This window comes from Ranitomeya imitator, chromosome 6 (genome assembly GCF_032444005.1).
Source record: "Ranitomeya imitator isolate aRanImi1 chromosome 6, aRanImi1.pri, whole genome shotgun sequence".
Taxonomy (NCBI): Eukaryota; Metazoa; Chordata; class Amphibia; order Anura; family Dendrobatidae; genus Ranitomeya; species Ranitomeya imitator.
In genome coordinates, this window is record NC_091287.1 from 320,575,180 (window position 1) to 320,594,186 (window position 19,007).

At 42.1% G+C, this 19,007-nt stretch overlaps 1 protein-coding gene across 1 annotated transcript in view; it reads right to left on the bottom strand.

Moving 5' to 3' along the window:
• The window catches only part of MCUR1 (mitochondrial calcium uniporter regulator 1), a 46,163-nt gene that overhangs the window by 24,704 nt on the left and 2,452 nt on the right, over nucleotides 1-19,007 (bottom strand). Inside the window, exons 2-7 of the mRNA XM_069730818.1 lie at nucleotides 16,346-16,462; nucleotides 16,155-16,258; nucleotides 13,794-13,895; nucleotides 11,001-11,042; nucleotides 3,992-4,063; nucleotides 2,362-2,415 (exon numbers count right to left, since the gene is read on the bottom strand). Of these exons, the coding sequence (XP_069586919.1) occupies nucleotides 2,362-2,415; nucleotides 3,992-4,063; nucleotides 11,001-11,042; nucleotides 13,794-13,895; nucleotides 16,155-16,258; nucleotides 16,346-16,462 (491 nt within the window). The remainder of the gene's footprint in view (nucleotides 1-2,361; nucleotides 2,416-3,991; nucleotides 4,064-11,000; nucleotides 11,043-13,793; nucleotides 13,896-16,154; nucleotides 16,259-16,345; nucleotides 16,463-19,007) is intronic.

The window sequence follows — 19,007 nt, forward strand, 5'->3', positions numbered from 1 at the left end:
CAATTTTCATAGTCATGAAAATACAGAAAAATCTTTAAATGAGAAGGTGTGTCCAAACTTTTGGTCTGTTCTGTATTCCGAAAAAAAAAAAGGTTATCAAAATGGCTCCACCTGTGCCTGTGCAGTAGTAGCTATTGGTGATCGGATAGATGCTACAGCACAGGCACCGGCGGCGCCATCTTGCTAGAGAAAGAATAAAAATTGCCTCATCCAAGATGGCATCTCCGACACAGTAACAGCTATTGGCGATCGCCTATAGATGCCACTGCGGAGACGCGGCATGCACCATCTTAGTGGAGACCATTTTCTTTTTCTTCTCCAGCAAGATGGCGCCGTCTGCACTGTAGCATCTATCGGATCACCGATAGCTGTTACTGCACAGGCACGGCTGGAGCCATTTTGAGACACTTTTTTTAATGAATTTATTTATAGCATCAATTAAATGCACATTACACATGCGATCATATTGAAGCGCAGGTGCTGCCACAAGAGCCTGCCGGATGCAGGCGATTTTAATTTTTCTTCAATATATAACATTCACTATGTAAAATAGGGGGCAGGTCAGTGAGGGATCAGTGACCTGTCAGAAGCCATACTGATGAATAGCTAAGCAGAGCACCACATGTAGACCCCCCCACAGGCCGCCCCAAAGCACGAGCATATCATTAATGTAAAATTGAAAATAAACAAACAACCAAAAAAAAGGATTTCATCAACCCAGGTATCATTTTAATCAGTATAACAGTGCCGACCTGACACCGTGGGTTACTCGGCACAATTCTGCTCACAGGTTCCCTCTAAGTAAACACTTAGTTGACACATCAGATCTTGAACAAACGCTTCAAGTTGAAAATTGTTACTGATATAATTTGTAAGATTCACAGAGAACAAAATTACTAATCAATGGTGGATTGGAAACAAAGTCATCATCCAAATGAGGGCTGGATTCCAACAAATGTATACACAATAACTTACCACTATTTAATAACGAATGGAGGATAGGTGGATTACAACAATGAAAATCAAAGTAAAAAAATTTCAGAGGTAGATCCAATTTTCTTTCCGCAATTCATAATGTAACTCAGTAGTGTGTACAGCCTCTACATGCCTGAATGTGTTCCAAAACAATATTTGGGCATGATCCTGATGAGACAGAGGATGTGTTCTGGTGGATCCCATAGCAGACCTAGATCAGGTCTTCTGTAAGCTCCTAGACAGTCTGTGGCTCTACTTGACAGTGTTGGATGCACAGGTACATAGTGTCTCAGAGGTTCTAAATTGGATTCAGGCAGGTCTAGGGAATGTGAAGGACAGTCAGTGGCATCAATGCCTTTGTCATCCAGGAATTTCCTACACTCTGACCATATGAGACCATGCACTTCCTTCATAATGGGGAGCCCAGGGTCCAACTGCACAAGCAAAAAGTCTGACAATAGCTCTAAGGATTTCATCCCAGTACCTACCAGCAGTCACAGGACCATTGGCTATCACCTGGAAGGTTTCAATACTCTTCAAAGATATGCCTCCACAAATTATTACTGACCTACCGCCAAATTAATCATACCAGATTATGTCTCCAGACTCTTTCACGACTGTCACTAGTCTTTAGTGTGAACCTGCTTTTATCTAGGAACGGAACGGGATGTTAATGATGGACCTGTCAATTCTGGTGAATGTCAATCTAGCTGCATGTCACGGGACTGTTAGCTCAGGTAGCAGTACAGGATGATGGGCCTTCATGGGCTCTTTTTATGACAGTTTGGTCAGAAACATCCACACCAGTAAGGACTCTGTACAAAGAGGAACAGGAGAAGCACTTTCAAAAGGAGAAAATACCTCCTGATGGGCTGATGCTCTTCTAATGCCCAGTCCAACTCTGCTTGTATAACAACCAATGTCCTGGTATTTGCTCCATGCTCTTGAGATTGTGCTGGAAGACACATCAGTCTAGTGATGGCATGTATGGATGTGCCATCCTAGAGGAGCTGGACTGCCTGTGCAACCTGAATAAGCTGCAGGCACTACATCCTACTACCAATGGTGACAAGTAAACTGGCCAAAGGCATGAGGGATCAGTCAGTAAGGATTAGGATAACCATCTGTGGCCACCATCTGTAAACCCATTCCTTTTTTGAGGTTGTCTTACAGTATCCTCTTCAGTGCATTTGTTGGCACTTTCCTTTGCAGCAAAGCTGGTGACATTGATTCACAGTCGCGTATGTTTCCTAACTGGACAGACTGAGATCCCGGAAGATTAGTTGACCAAGTTATAATTGATACTTAATGTGGTCCCTTCATTTTCTGATGAGTGTATATAATAAGTTTGTGTTATTGCTTATTATGAATAAATGCAGCACTTACCATTTCTACTATTTCTGTACGATGTTCCACAAGTTTCCGCTCATTGTCGGCATACTATTGGAAAAATTGGAACATGTATGAATAGATGCCTTAAAAAATAACATAGGAGAGTTAGTCATAAAAATAGCGCCTTAGCGGTCTTCTCTGTAGATAGATTAATTTTAGTTTGACATTTTGTCACTAGATGAAAGAAACTCTTGCCATGTGTTGTTGATTCAGCCACTCTGCAATGGCAACTATGTTGTGATAGCTGCAATCAGGGCCAGACAGGCTATGTTCACACGCAGCATTTCTTTTTATACAGCTAAAACACTGAGTTCAAAACACAGGTTTTGCTGGGTCTTTGCGTTGTTTTTTTTTTTTCGGGGGTGAGGATTAAATGTTTGATTTGTATACAGTACATGTTTAGTAAAGTAATTTTTTTTCACCAAAAAAGCAGCAAAACATGCTTTGTGCATTTTTTGCACTTTCTAGTTGCTTTCTATGGGTGAAAAAAAGACTGAAAAAACGCTAAAAGAAATTCTGCATATTTCAAAAACACTGAAGTTCTCAGTCAGGAAAAAAACAGTGTGTGCATGAGATTTCTGAAATCTCACAGCTTTTGCTGATACTGTAAAACGCAGTTTCTTATTTGCAATAAAAAGAGCCACAAAAACAACTTGTATAGCCATAGGCGTGTGATATTTATGGTTTCTTCCAGGCTTTATCAGATGCTCCTGGCAAAGCAGTGAGAGATTACCGGCCAGCCAATGCTTGCACCCACCATAATAATTATATCGGTAACAGCATGTGGCACGGCTACTTATGCACCGTAAATTTTGGGCTGTGCATTTAGTTTATATAGCTTTCCAGGTGTCTAAACAGTCCGGCCTGGATCCTGCTCTGCCCCGGTCTAATAGAGAGGCTATCCTGTTGGGTACACCTTGGCTTTTACACTTTTTTGATCAAAAGAGTGTCGACCAAGTACCCCATATCATTTACATGTACTGCTATTTACTTACTGCAAGATATTTCCTCATTTTGTTTTTGTCCAAGGTTATGTTACGCACTGTAGAGTATATTTTTGCAGAATTTTGTGATAACGAACAGAACCGAACAGGACTAATATTTATGACACTGTATTGAAGAATTATTTTGACACTTTGTTACTCAATAGTTATTTGTGCACTGTATGAGATCACACTATGAGGATGCCAATAGGGCTTCTGGTCAAATTAGAAATTCCCAGCTGAACACAAGTGAAATCACAAAAAGAGTACGCTCTTATTCCTCCAGCAGTGCAACCAAGGTGTAAGGCCATGCTCCGCTACGTCACGGGGTCCCCTACTCAGTCCCAACAGTTGGCCTTGTCTTTTTCCACGTAGAGTAGCGTTCGTATTTGTAAAACCTGCATGCTACCTTCTAATAAAATGTATTCATGACAAATCGCTTCCGGTCCAACCTAGAGCTTCCCAATAATAAAGCAGGACGCGGTTTTATTAGCTTTTAAGGGATTACGCTTAATAAAAAAAGTGAACATTTTACTGAAATAATCATATGCAACTGAATTTCCATGCAGATCATTCCTGCATTACAAGAAACAGCTTATGCTCAATTCAAGGATTTTACACACCACACAGGCAATACTTACCATTTCTTTTACTCTGCTTTTCTCCAAATTAAAATCTAGTTTGTTATTTGCGCGGACTTTGGTAATTTCATCCTTAACGGTAAAAAAAAAAAAAAGGATCAGTGTAAAGAAGCAGTATTGCTACAGCTCATATAAGCATGACCAGAATTTATATGTAGTTTTGTGAAGAAAGGCTGCTTGTCAGGACCAATAATGCTTATTGGGTTTACAGTATAAAATAATTAGGACACCAATCATTTCATTATTCTGTCACTGTGGAGTTGATGTAAGCAATTTATGAGAAATCTTACAAAACCAGGTACGGACGGACACTACGCTTATCATCCATATGGGGCCTTCATCTTTGACCTTGCAATTTTTTTCACTTGCTTTCACAATATATGACATAGCCAAAGTAAACTAATCTCTTGTATGGAAAAAGGCAAAGTCCACAATAGAAAACAAGCTCACTTGCTTCACAATTTACCACGGAGGGTCTGTTCAGGGAGATGGACCCCAATAGGAATATGAATGTATAGTTTGCAGAGGTTTCAAAGTGGTTATCTTTATAGAAAAAAAAGAATATGGTTATATGTAACTGAGCACATGAAATTCTCCAACTTGTACTGTAAGTTCTCTACATTAAAATTACAGCACCAAGAAGAAAAAAAAAAGTTGTTGATTTAGGAAACTCACAGGGTCGACAGACATGTTAATGATGTACAAATCATGAAAAGATGGAAATAAATAATATTTCTCTTAGTATGCTCAAAGGGCAGCCTGTTTTTGAATACAATGTATACTGACCCCTTAGTGACCACCAATATGTCTTTTTACTGACTAGCAATATAAGACGCTATCATCCCCGGACAGGTGATAATCTTATATCAGTCAGCTGTATACTATAGCTGACAACTTTCTGCATCACCCATGATCAGTGTTGGCACCGACTATGGTAGTTTAACCCCTTAAATGCTGCTGTTAATAGTTACTACGGCATCTATATGGTTCACAGAGTGTGGGGGCTCCCTCTTTAACCCCATTGGCACCCTGAGATCTTGATCGTGTGGTCCTGATGTTTGCTATGGCAATTCACGGCCAAATAACGGCCTTCGAGTCTGCCGGCTATAGCGGCCCATTCAAAAGTTATCAAACTTTAGGAGGTAAAAAATAAACTTTTTCAATCCTGTCATTCCACTTTGAATTATTTCCTGAAGAGCACTTGAAAAGTTAATGAACTACCCGAAAGCAATCTTGCATACGTGAAGGGGTGTGGTTTTTAAAATGGTATCAGTTTTGGGGGATTCCAAGAAATAGGACCCCCAAAGTCACTTCCAAACTGAACAGGTCCCTAAAAAATATGTTTTGTAAACTTCCTTGAAAAAAAACGAGAAATTACTGCTACATTTTTAAACCTTAGAAAATGCTAACAAAATAAAACAACATTTTACAAATGGTGCTGATGTAAAGCAGGCATGAGGAAAATTTTATTTAATAATGTTTTTGTGTGGTATGACTATCTGGATTATAGTTCAAAGTTTGAAAATTGCAATTTTTTTTTAATTTGTCAAATTTCTGATATTTTTATAAACACAAAACATCTCAACCTAATTTTACCATTACCATAAAGAATGATGTGTCACGAAAAAACAAACTCAAAATCAATGGGATATGTTAAAACGTTCAAGATTTATTACTACCTAAAGGGACACGTCAGATTTAAAAAAATTGTCAAGGTCACTAAGGGGTTAAACAGTAATATTAATCTACATGTGTCGAAAGACACAGGGCGATTCAAAAGTCTTCACATAAGGAACTACTCTGCCCCCTTTATCAAAACTGTATAAAGTTCCTTGAAAAAGTATTCATACCCCGTGAACATTTCCACATTGTTTTCACCCACAAACTTAAATGTATTTTATTGGGATTTTATGTGAAAAACCAAAACAAAGTAGAAAGTATTTGTGAAGTGTAATGGATATGATGCATGGGTTTCTAATTATTTTAAAAATATAATCTGAAAATTGTGATGTGCATTTGTATTCGTCCCTCTATAGTCAGATACCCTTAAGTAAAATTCCTAGTGACCAATTTCCTCCAGAATTCACAATTAGTAAATTGAGTCGACCTTGGTGTAATATATTCTCATCATAACTACAGCTCTTCTGTGAAGGCATCAGAGGTTTATTTGAGAACATTAGGGCTCAAACAGCATCATGAAAAGTTACCAAGGAACACACCTGACAGGTCAGAGATAAAAGTGTGAAGAGTAAAGCAAGGTTAGATTATAAAAAAATAGCCTAAGTTCTGAACATCTCACAGAGAACTGAATGTCATCATCCAAAAACGGAAGGAGTATGGCACAACTAGAAACCTACCAAGACATGGTACCTAATCTGATATTACAAGAAGGAGAGCACTAATTTGAGAGGCAACTGAGTGGCCCATGGTCACTTTGGAGGACCTGCAGAAATCCACAGCTCAGGTAGGAGAATTAGAAGAAAGCCATTTCAGAACGCAAGTTATAAGTCCCGTTTGAAGTGTGCAAACAGCCTTGTAGGAGTCACAGCTAGCATGTAGAAAAAGGTGACCTGATTTTATCTGGTCACTAGAACTTTTTGGGCTAAACGCAAAACGCTTTATGAAGCAGAAAACTAACACTGCACATCAGACTGCAAACACCATCCCCACCATCAAACATGGTGGGGATACTTTTCTTCAAGAGGGACAGGGCAGCTGATCAGAGTTAAAGGGACTCTGTCAGCACAGAATGACTCTTCAAGGCAAGTACAGGCGCTCGATGCTTCACAAAGGGAACAATACTTTAACTACACCTTCCCATCTGCTTAGGTTTTCATCTATCTCCACCCTTATCTAGCTCTATGAAATCATAGCTGTTAATCGGAGAGGGGGTAATGGAGATTGAGGGAGAACAAGCAGGTAGGTAAGTATATTTAAATGGCTGGACTTGCCGTTTAGGACAGAGTGGCGGGACTTAGTCTGAACAGTCATTCTGTGCAGAGTCCCTTTAAATGAGAAGATTGTTGGAGCGAAATACAAGGCAATCCTGGAGGACAACCAGTTAGTAGCTGCAAAAGACTTGAGACTAGGACTTAGGTTCACCATCAAGCAGGACAACATCCCGAAACATACTGCCATAGCTACAATGGAATGGATTAGATCAATGTATATTCATGTGTTTGAATGGGCCAGTCAAAGTACAGACCTAAATCTCATTGACAACCTGTGCCAAGACTTGAAAACTGCTGTTCACAGACGCACACCATCCAATCTCACCGAGCTATAGCTAGTGTGCAAAGAAGAATGGGCAAACATTTCAGCTTCTAGATGTGTAAAGTTGATAGAAACGTACTCCAAAATACTTGCATATATATAATTAGACAATTGGAGTCAGAAAAACTGTTTGTAAGTAAAAAGATATAACGTTTATTAAGTACACAATATAATTAGTACCGCAATAGAGGTTTTTTAGTACAAAATACACATAATCACAGAAGAGTCACTCTATAAGCAAAGGATCCAGGTGAAGTACCCAAGCATCCACACTAATACGTTAAGTCCGACCAGAGGTTCAGGTTCAAATTGCGACGGCCCCCCGAAGAAGCCTACGCAAAACGCGCGTAGGGGCTGGCGTTTCCACATCCACACTACGACCACCGTGGGTGAGGTTTAATCCTATAGATACTTTCATGATCCAATTTGTTAGTTGAACAACTAGTGTTCAGCATCATCATTTGGAATGTACATATGTGTGAACTTGAACCTCTGGTCGGACTTAACATATTAGTGTGGATGCTTGGGTACTTTACCTGGATCCTTTGCTTATAGAGTGACCCTTCTGTGATTATATGTATTTTGTACTAAAAAACCTCTATTGTGGTACTAATTATATTGTGTACTTAATAAACGTTATATCTTTTTACTTACAAACAGTTTTTCTGACTCCAATTGTCTAATTATATATATATTTCTGGGAGTTTTTCTGCATTAATTTTGTATGTAGCTCTGATCGATATAATTATATCCAAAATAATTGCAGCAGAAATTGCAGCAAACGGTGGTCCTACAAAGTATCGACTCAGAGGGACAGAATAAAAATCTCACAATTTTCAGATTTAAATTTTTAAAATAATTAGAAAGCCACGTATCATTTCCTTTACATTTCACAAATACACTACAAGAAGCAACAGTGTAGAATAGCCACACCATAAGCATACCCTCTGGATCAAAGTAGAATCAGCTGTGGAGGCTATCCACTACTAAAACATAGCTTTTAATAATCAACTTAAAATCTTGTACACCCAAATAAGACACAAAAAACAAAGTGCTCAAGTGAACCAGTGCTCAGAATTAAAATTTGGATTGATCTCGCCAAAGATGACGGACAGTAGTATACTTCCAACTGTAAAGATGAGGTCTGGGGTTATGACGTAGAGGCATGGCTGGGAACGTACTATCTACCCTGTATGCCCCTGTGTAACTCCTGTCCTCACAAGGACAGGCCCCAAGTGGACCTCACTATAGAGAACCGCCACACCAAATGTAAATGAGGGCAAAGTCCTTTCTTCTCCCGGACATAAATCCTTATCCTCCCTACGCGTTTCAACTCCAATCGCGGAGAATCATCAGGGGAGTTCAGTAGAGATGGGTGCCAATAGGCACAATAAGTCCAAGTATAAGTCCGTGCATATTATGGGTCCTGCAGTGGCTAGGTGCCCCAGAATGGAGGTGACTGTCTGTGTCCGCAGTCTAAGACTGGAGGACTTAAGGACTTATCTTAGACTGCGGACACAGACAGTCACCTCCATTCTGGGGCACCTAGCCACTGCAGGACCCATAATATGCACGGACTTATACTTGGACTTATTGTTTTCAAAATATTTTATTGAATTTTAACTTTAACCGGTAAGGATTGGTTAGGAAAGGGAGGAGGGGAAAGGGTGGGGTATGGAGGTAGGGAAAAACAAACCCCCTAGCAATAGGGGAGACAGGCGATCATACAGTAGAATTGTATAAACATAATAAGATAACAAGTACTTTGTGCAGTTTCGCTAAAACATAGTAGTTTAGGATGGAATAACGCAATAAGCTATTAAACTGACACAGGTAAAGTTTTATGTAGATTAGTTGAATAAGTATCTAAGACCATAATGATTAACTAGTAGGTAGTAGTATACGAAGGCCTGTTGTAAACTTTAGCTTAATGTATGATATGTAGTAACTTATGTCCGGAAACACCCAATGGTGATCCTGCGACTATGTGGGCGGCAAAATATCTGGCTCAGTATTAAAGCTAATCTTTGGGAATAAGTACATCTATAACCTGTGAGGGGTGTTGTGAAAGTAAATGTCAATGTGTGCAGAACAAAACTACAGTTCATGCAGGACCATTGTAGGTTCTAAGAGATTTCAGGCCATGTTGCTTGGAGATTCCGGGAGGATTCAGGCCGTGTTGCTGCAGAAAGGATAAGCCCTCCACTGGGTCTAGAGCCCTCCTCTACTCTTACGATAAAACTTTTGTCTGGAAATGTACATGTTGCAAACATGTACATTTCCAGACAAAAGTTTTATCGTAAGAGTAGAGGAGGGAGACCACGAATATGCAAAGTGAGCCCTCCGAAGCTCCCGTGTAATGGATGAAAAGTCTCTTTGTTTTTTCAGAGTGTCTCTAGATAAATCTCTAAAAAATGATAGATGACCATATGGGGAGAGCTGAAAGTTCTTATCGGAGGGGAGATCAAATAATTTACTCCTGACCCAAGCCGGGAAAAAGTAGACAATGATGTCCCTTGGCACATCCTGTGGGAGAAACGCAGGTCTTTTGATTCGGAAAGCTTTTTCAATAATGTTCGGTTCACTGACATCAGGAATGAATTTGTGAATCATTTTGAGAATATAATTCTTCAAATGAGGGGGTTTAGCAGACTCCGGAACTCCTCTTATTTTTACGTTATTTCTTCGTCTGTGGTCCTCGAGACTCGCCATGTTGCTTTTTAGTGCGTCTGTCTTTTTGCAAATTTTCCAGTGTAATTCCAGATATAGGAGGGGTCAGCGAACTAACCAAGTGGGGAAGATCTAAACCCCTAGGTGAGAAGTCCTCTTCGCTGCTATCCGATGAATGTACAGAGGGTGAGTATGAGTCGCATATAGGCGAGGAGCAATCACATTGGGATGACCTTGAAGAAGATGCCGATGAGGAGGAGTCAATGCTCCCTGCAATGGAAGTCAGTGCGTCTCTTATGTAGGACTCAGAAGCTTGGACTTATTGTGCCTATTGGCACCCATCTCTACTGAACTCCCCTGATGATTCTCTGTGATTGGAGTTGAAATGCGTAGGGAGGAGAAGGATTTATGTCCAGGAGAAGAAAGGAATTTGCCCTCATTTACATTTGGTGTGGCGGTTCTCTATAGTGAGGTCCACTTGGGGCCTGTCCTTGTGAGGACAGGAGTTACACAGGGGCATACAGGGTAGATGGTACGTTCCCAGCCCTGCCTCTACGTCATAACCCCGGACCTCATATTTACAGTTGGAAGTATACTACTGTCCATCATCTTTGGCGAGATCAATCCAAATTTTAATTCTGAGCACTGGTTCACTTGAGCACTTTTTTGTTGTTTGTGTCTTATTTGGGTGTACAAGATTTTAAGTTGATTATTAAAAGCTATGTTTTAGTAGTGGATATCCTCCACAGCTGATTCTACATTTCACACATACTTGCTACTTTCTGTTGCTACAGTATATCACATAAAATCCCAATTAAATACATTTAAGTTTGTGGGTTTAACGTGAAAAAATGTGGCAAAGTATGAAAACTTTTTCAAAGCACTGTACTCATTCAGCTTTTATTTCATAAATTGTTCTGAAAATACAAAAACAGTGACTGGTGAGGACTGTGGTATTGCCTAGATTTTGTATTGAATCATAATATTGTAAATGTAAGAGCTTGAGTACTACATGGAAAATCAGAACAGAATTTGAAAAGTTGAGCAGATGGGATTTGACACTCACAATTGACTGTTTCTTCAGTTGCTCTAGCTCACTCTTTAGTCTCTAAAAAAAACAAATTAGTAAATGAAGAACTGTTCTAAATAATCAGAAATAAAAGAACTAGCAATTAAAGGTGTTATCCAGCGCTTCTCTCTTTTGCCCAAGGAGGTGCAAGGCACTGTTGACATGGGATACCTCAGCTGCATGGCCAGCATACATAGAGATCATGTCCTATTAATACGAATAGGACATATGCCTGATACCGGATGTATTTGCAAGATACCAACAACTGCTTGGCAATCAACCAAGGAATAACCCTCTTTAGAGAGGACCTTTCAATGGATTTTTTAAATTTATTATAAACTGAGTACCTCCTCTAGTTGCCACTGCTCCGCAGATTCTGGAACAGGGTTTTTTGTCTTCTGTACTTTCTGTCCTAAAGTTACCGTATTTTCCGGCGTATAAGACGACCCCCCAACTTTTCCAGTTAAAATATAAAATCTTCTTAAATGTCGGGGGTCTTCTTATACGCCGTATGTCGTCTTATAGGGCCGGTGACTAATGTGCCTTTTGGGGGGGGGAGTGGTCCCGATGACGAAAAGGGGGCGTCTCACAAGAAAGTTTGAGTGGAGTATCCCCCATTACCTCATTGTAGCTGCAGCGTGGGGTCTCTGTGCTGGGGAGTGGCGGTGGCTGTTCCTCTTTGTGCCGCGTGGGTGCTGTGCTGTGGGGCGGCGGCTCCTCTTCCTGCGTCGGGGCTCTGTGCTGTGGGGAGGCGGCAGCGTGTCTTAGTGCAGAGTCAGTCAGGGCTTCTCCGGCATTTCCTCAAAGCCCGGAGGCCCTGGCAGCTCTATTGCTGCGATGCGGTGGCCTCCGGGAAAACGGCCGCTGGGGGCGGCACATGCTCAGATTCAGATCTCGTCTCCCGAGATCTCGGGACTAGATCTGAATCTGAGCATGCGCCGCCCCCAGCGGCCATTTTCCCGGAGGCCACCGCATCGCAGCAATGGAGCTGCCGGGGCCTCCGGGCTTTGAGGAAATGCCGGAGGAGCCCTGACAGACTCTGCACTAAGATACGCTGCCGCCCCGCAGCACAGAGCCCCGACGCTGCACGAAGAGGAGCCGCCGCCCCACAGCACAGCACCCACGCGGCACAAAGAGGAGCAGCCGCCGCCGCTCCCAGCACAGAGACCCCACGCTGCAGCTACAATGAGGTAATGAGGGATACTACACTCACACTTTCCTGTGAGACGCCCCCTCTTCATCATCGGGACCACTCCCGCCCACCCACCATATACACATTGGTGTCTGCACCCGGCGTACAAGACGACACCCGGCGTATAAGACAACCCCCGACTTTTAAGAAGATTTTCAGAGGTTAAAAAGTGGTCTTATACACCGGAAAATACGATATGTTCTTTGGTAATGATGGTGCAAATTTTCCATCAAACCAACTGGCTGTATACCTCAGAACTTCTCTGGGCGTTTGCATTTTCACCTCTGATAAGAGCCAAGTAAAACACGGTTGCACCCAGAGAGAAGTTCTGTGGTATATATGCCCAGTTGGCTGAAGGGAAAATTTGCACCATTAGGCCACATTCATTATTTGTTATAATAATACTGAAGCCAGCATATTAGAAAGGCAATATTAGTAAGATAGGGTGAAATCTCACAAAGATAAAATATGCTATATGGATGAATGGGGGCCAGCTGCCAACTGACATATGCTAAACAAAAACAAAGAGACAGGCAGCCATATGGTCCCATAAAAATAACTCTTTATTAGAATACATAAAAACACCAGACAAAGAACAGGGGTACAAAAAAGGGGGGATGCCGGTACGCACAAATGGCAATGCACCAGCAGACCTGAAAGCCGATCCACAGACCGCGCTGCTGTGCTAGCACAGTGCTAGCAAACACTTCCCCATATCACATAGTAAACGATCAATAGTCTGATATATATAGGGCAAGTGCCCTCACGTAGGGAATTCTGGCATACATTATCGGTGTATCGACATACCTACAGCAGGCAACACGGGTCCAGGGAACGGACAAGCAGGCCTGACTCCGACGCGCGTTTCGGAGCAAGCAGCTCCTTCATCAGGATCCCTCCTTTTTTGTACCCCTGTTCTTTGTCTGGTGTTTTTATGTATTCTAATAAAGAGTTATTTTTATGGGACCATATGGCTGCCTGTCTCTTTGTTTTTGTTTAGCACATTCATTATTTGGTCAGTATTTTACCTCAGTATTTGTAAGCTAAAACCAGGAGTGGGTGATAAATACAGAAGTGGTGACATGTTTCTATTATACTTCTCTGACTGTTCCACTCCTGGCTTTGGCTTACAAGTACTGATGGAAAATGCTGACCAAATACTGATAGTGCCCTTATTACTGGGGGACATAACTTTGGAACAAAAGGCACAGATGAAAAACTAGTCCAGAATCAGTGTAACTACTCCGGAACTAGTCAGTTTAAATAAAATAAAAAAAATCCAGTGAAAGATTCTCTTTATGGAAGTTTTAGTCACCACATAGTCAGCCATGAACTAAGAAAGCAGAAGCCCAGCTGCCCAAATTTAGTAATCTCATATGTTCTAATTCCAGAGATATTTGAGAATATTTATTTCGATACAGAGGAAAGAAATCTTATAACAGGAAGCACAGCTACAAGTTTTCAGTATTGGTTAGATTCTCCGACTATCATCTGACATTTTGACTTAGACTAGACAGTAACTCAACCATACAGCCTTCCTGTTTTGATTTTCATAGGCATTATACAAGTCAATTCCTAATATTTTAAGTAAACAGTACCTCATTTTCTGTTCTGAGAGCTGAAAATTCACTTTTCTCCAAGATGATCATGTCCTTTTTTGTAGAGGCTATGTGTGACATGACCTGCTGAAGACTGATCTCCTGTAATGAAATGCAAAGACCCTCAACGAGCTTCATCACAAGCTCAATAGCATATAAAATGTGACTATAGGGTAAATGTGTATCATATTCAGAGAACTATTAAATATCATCACAGGGTATTCTGCGTAATAAAGGGTAGGCTCATGTTCTACTGGCCAACAGCAGAGTGGCTACCAAAATGATCTTTCTCTGTAGGTCCCAGCACATCCACTGTTGTAGATAACAGCAGTGGCTAATTAACCTATTCAGTAAAACATGAATTATCAAGACCTGCTGACAACTGTAATTACCCTTGACCATTTCACTACCTTAGAACCCAGGGATGTTACTATTAACCCAACCACCATCTTAGACCACCAGGAAAACTGTCATTCCTGGCCAAATACCACTATGGATATTGGCATTAAAGAAATCCTGCAATGAGATTCATCCTGCCCGGACCACATACAGAGTGAATCATGCACTGGGTTTGACTGAGAAGTCTTTCACTTTATACACACGTTGGACGCATTCAGACTTTTGTACAAATTGGTCCAAGATCAGACCACTATGCACGGACTGGCCACAGATTTCCCAACCCAATAGTGACAGCTTCCTAGAAATATATCAAATTGTCAAGCTCGGGTCATTGGATCAGGAGACCTGCGATCAGTCCGTGCATTGTGGTCTGATCTTGGACCGATTAGTACAGACGTCTGAATGCATGCTTATGCAGAGACCTGTCAGTCAGCTGGAGTACGGCAGGGAGGAGCTGGCCGACGTTCAAAAGTATGTTTTCCCCGAAATGCTTCCATCGCGCAGCCAGAGTACGTTTCATGCTGACTAGGGTTCGGGCAATATTAATCTCATAACTAGTTCCCTTTAACCCCTTCTTTGCCATTGACGAACCGTGTTGTAGCTAGTAAAGACTTATCTACTGACAACTGGAGATATTCCAGTCACCGCTCTACATTGATAGACCACCAGTGAGGCAACATTTTGTTGTTTTAAGACTATATAAGGCAAATTTTTATTCTGGTGGTTTGGACTGTTCTGCTCACAGGAAAAAGTGTCCCAGTTCATAAAGGCCCCCATACACTCAAGATGAAAATTGGCAGAATCTGTTGTTTTTTGGTGGGACTGGCCATTCACCTCCTGTCTCTCTCCTGATGCATGATGTCAGGACATATAACAGTTGGTATTCCAACACCAAATTACTTTTGTTTTCTAAGATAAGCTGCAGACAAGGTGTCCGGTTGAAGATTTCTCCTCTCTCCCAGTTGAAAACACACAAACACATGCCTAAAGGTACCGTCACACTTAGCGACGCTGCAGCGATACCGACAACGATCTGGATCACTGCAGCGTCGCTGTTTGGTCGCTGGAGAGCTGTCACACAGACAGCTCTCCAGCGACCAACGATGCCGGTAACCAGGGTAAACATCGGGTAACTAAGCGCAGGGCCGCGCTTAGTAACCCGATGTTTACCCTGGTTACCATCCTAAAAGTAAAAAAAACAAACACTACATACTTACCTACAGCCGTCTGTCCTCCAGCGCTGTGCTCTGCTCTCCTCCTGTACTGGCTGTGTGAGCACAGCGGCCGGAAAGCAGAGCGGTGACGTCACCGCTCTGCTTTCCGGCTGACCGACGCTCACAGTCAGTGCAGGAGGAGTGCAGAGCACAGCGCTGGAGGACAGACGGCTGTAGGTAAGTATGTACTGTTTGTTTTTTTTACTTTTAGGATGGTAACCAGGGTAAAGATCGGGTTACTAAGCGCGGCCCTGCGCTTAGTTACCCGATGTTTACCCTGGTTACCAGTGAAGACATTGCTGAATCGGTGTCACACACGCCGATTCAGCGATGTCTGCGGGGAGTCCAGCGACGAAATAAAGTTCTGGACTTTCTTCCCCGACCAGCGACAGCACAGCAGGGGCCTGATCGCTGCTGCCTGTCACACTGGACGATATCGCTAGCCAGGACGCTGCAACGTCACGGATCGCTAGCGATATCGTCTAGTGTGACGGTACCTTAAGATCATATATTGAAGAGCTGAGAGAGAGAGACATGAGATATATGTCAGCCAAATGTTCCTTCAGCTGATAGCTATGGTCAGCTCCACTTACCTGGTCACAAGTTACAGTGCCCCAGGCCCTAACTTGCACTTTTGACTACATACTCACCCTGGTAGCAATAAAAGAAAACATTTCACTTACTTTCTTCCTTATGGAGAGGATTTTAACAGTCTACATATGTTAGCCCCAAAGGCATTCCAGCTAACCTGCTGTACTTTGGAAACCATGTCCTGATATATGAGGTCCATATTGGCATTCAGGATTTTAAGCAAAGCTGATACAATCATCTCGGACTGCTGAGTTGTGAACCCTAAGAGAAACAAACATGAGGTAATTAGCAAAATGTCTAAAGAAAGATAATATGGGGTACAAGGACAAGCCATGCGGATTAAGTTACCTTGGGCCTCCAGGATTTGAATAACCGCATGAGTGTCAAAGTAGAGTCTCTTTCCCACGGCTGAAAACACCGTCCTCTTATGTGTGCGCTCGGCTGATCTACGCGACACATTACAAGCTGTAAAATAAAGCAGATCGCACACTACTGTACCACACCACATACAACACACATCTATCATTACATCTCTGTCTGACGGGAACAATACAGCACAATTATAATCTCTGATCCACATGTACACAAGCATAGTCAGTTTAGGAAGCATTCCGATATCTGTGCAAATCAATCCAAGATCGGACCGCATTGCACAGAATGGCAAGTGCTCTCCCGATATTTCTATGAAGCGGTCATGCTTGATGACAAACTCACATTTAGAGGCCAGTGTCAGGCAGCTGCTACAAAGGCAAATAAAATAATGGAATGCATTAAAAGAGGCATAGATGCTCATGAGGAGAACATAATTTTACCTCTATACAAGTCATTAGTTCAACTACACTTAGAATACTGAGCACAGTTCTGGTCTCCGGTGTATAAGAAAGACATAGCTGAACTAGAGCGTGTGCAGAGAAGAGCGACCAAGGTTATTAGAGGACTGGGGCGTCTGCAATACCAAGATAGGTTATTACACTTGGGGCTATTTAGTTTGGAAAAACGAAGAATAATGGGTGATCTTATTTTAATGTATAAATATATGAGGGGACAGTACAGAGACCTTTCTGATGATCTTTTTAATCATAGACCTGAGACAGGGGGCATCCTCTACGTCTGGAGGAAAGAAGGTTTAGGCATAATAACAGACGCGGATTCTTTACTGTAAGAGCAGTGAGACTATGGAACTCTATGCCGTATGATGTTGTAATGAGTGATTCATTACTTAAGAGGGGACTGGATGCCTTTCTTCAAAAGTATAATGTTACAGGGTATATATACTAGATTCCTTGATAGGGCGTAGATCCAGGGAACTAGTCTGATTGCCGTATGTGGAGTCGGGAAGGAATTTTTTTCCCCAATGTGGAGCTTACTCTTTGCCACATGGGTTTTTTTTTGCCTTCCTCTGGATCAACATGTTAGGGCATGTTAGGTTAGGCTATGGGTTGAACTAGATGGACTTAAAGTCTTCCTTCAACCTTAATAACTATGTTACTATGCTTGGGTTGGGAGACCCGTGGCCAATTTTGCATCTTGGACAGATTTGCACAGACGTCTGAATGGGCATTAAGCAATTCTAAATTCATACACACCTCATTTGTAATGGACAGGACGCATGTACAATATGGATGGCATCCATGTCCTTTCCACTCATATCACAGACCTATTCAAGGATACGTGGTAAATCAGACAAAACTTGGATCTATCTGCATTTATTTTGCGGCCTTCAATCCACAAGACTTGTGAAAACTGCCAAATGCTAGACTGTGTCCGTGTGACATCCTATACAAAAAAGGCTGGGACACAAGAGAAAACAGATGTCTAAGGAGGAGGGAATAGGCTGCTGTTAGACACCTGTCGGTCACTTATTTCCTCTGCTGAACAAAGGATCAGAACGGTTGTAATCAATCCTTTTTTTCTCCCCAACATCTATTAAGCAAATTACCTATAATTAGTGATGAGCGAACGTACTTGAATAATATGTTCTAGACCTCGAGGCTCTTAGGCATTCCCTGCATGTGTCGTGGCTGTCGATCAGCTGCAACATATGCCGTCGCGGGGACTCGAACATATTCTTCAAGCATGCCGAAGACATTCGGCTAGCACCACAGCATGCTCAGATAACACATTATCCGAGCACGTTCACTCATCACTACTTATCTACTATATAATTGTCTAAGGGTCACTTCCGTCTTTCTGTCTGTCCTTCTTTCTGTCACGGATATTCATTGTATAAATATATCTAATTTGGCCTGCACTCTAAATTTAGATCGGGGTGCTGGTGAGACAGACCGTAAGGTCTAATAACAATATTATTGAAATCCACCGCACTCCACGTCTTTCTGTCTGTCCTTTCTGTCACGGATATTCATTGGTCGCGGCCTCTGTCTGTCATGGAAATCCAAGTCGCTGATTGGTTGCGGCAAAACAGCCACAACCAATCAGCGACGGGCACAGTCCGGAAGAAAATGGCCGCTCCTTACTCCCCGCAGCCAGTGCCCGGTGCCCGCATACTCCCCTCCAGTCAACGCTCACACAGGGTTAATGCCGGCGGTAACGGACCACGTTATGCCGTGGGTAACGCACTCAGTAACCGCTGCTATTAACCCTGTGTGTCCCCAACTTTTTACTATTGATGCTGCCTATGCGGCATCAATAGTAAAAAAAACGTAATGTTAAAAATAATAAAAACCTGCTATTCTCACCCTCCGTAGTCCGCCGAGCCGTTCGTGCCTGCCGCCATCTTTTGTTCCCGGCGACGCATTGCGAAATTACCCAGAAGACTTAGCGGTCTTGTGAGACCGCTAAGTCATCTGGGTAATTTCGCAATGCATCCTGGGAATGGAAAATGGCGGCAACCGCGCGTGTATCGCCGGAGCTTCGGTGGATCCCAGGGGTGAGTATATAACTATTTTTTATTTTAATTATTTTTTTAACAGGGATATGGTGCCCACACTGCTAAATACTGCGTGGGCAGTGTTATATACCGCGTGGCTGCTATATACTACATAGGCAG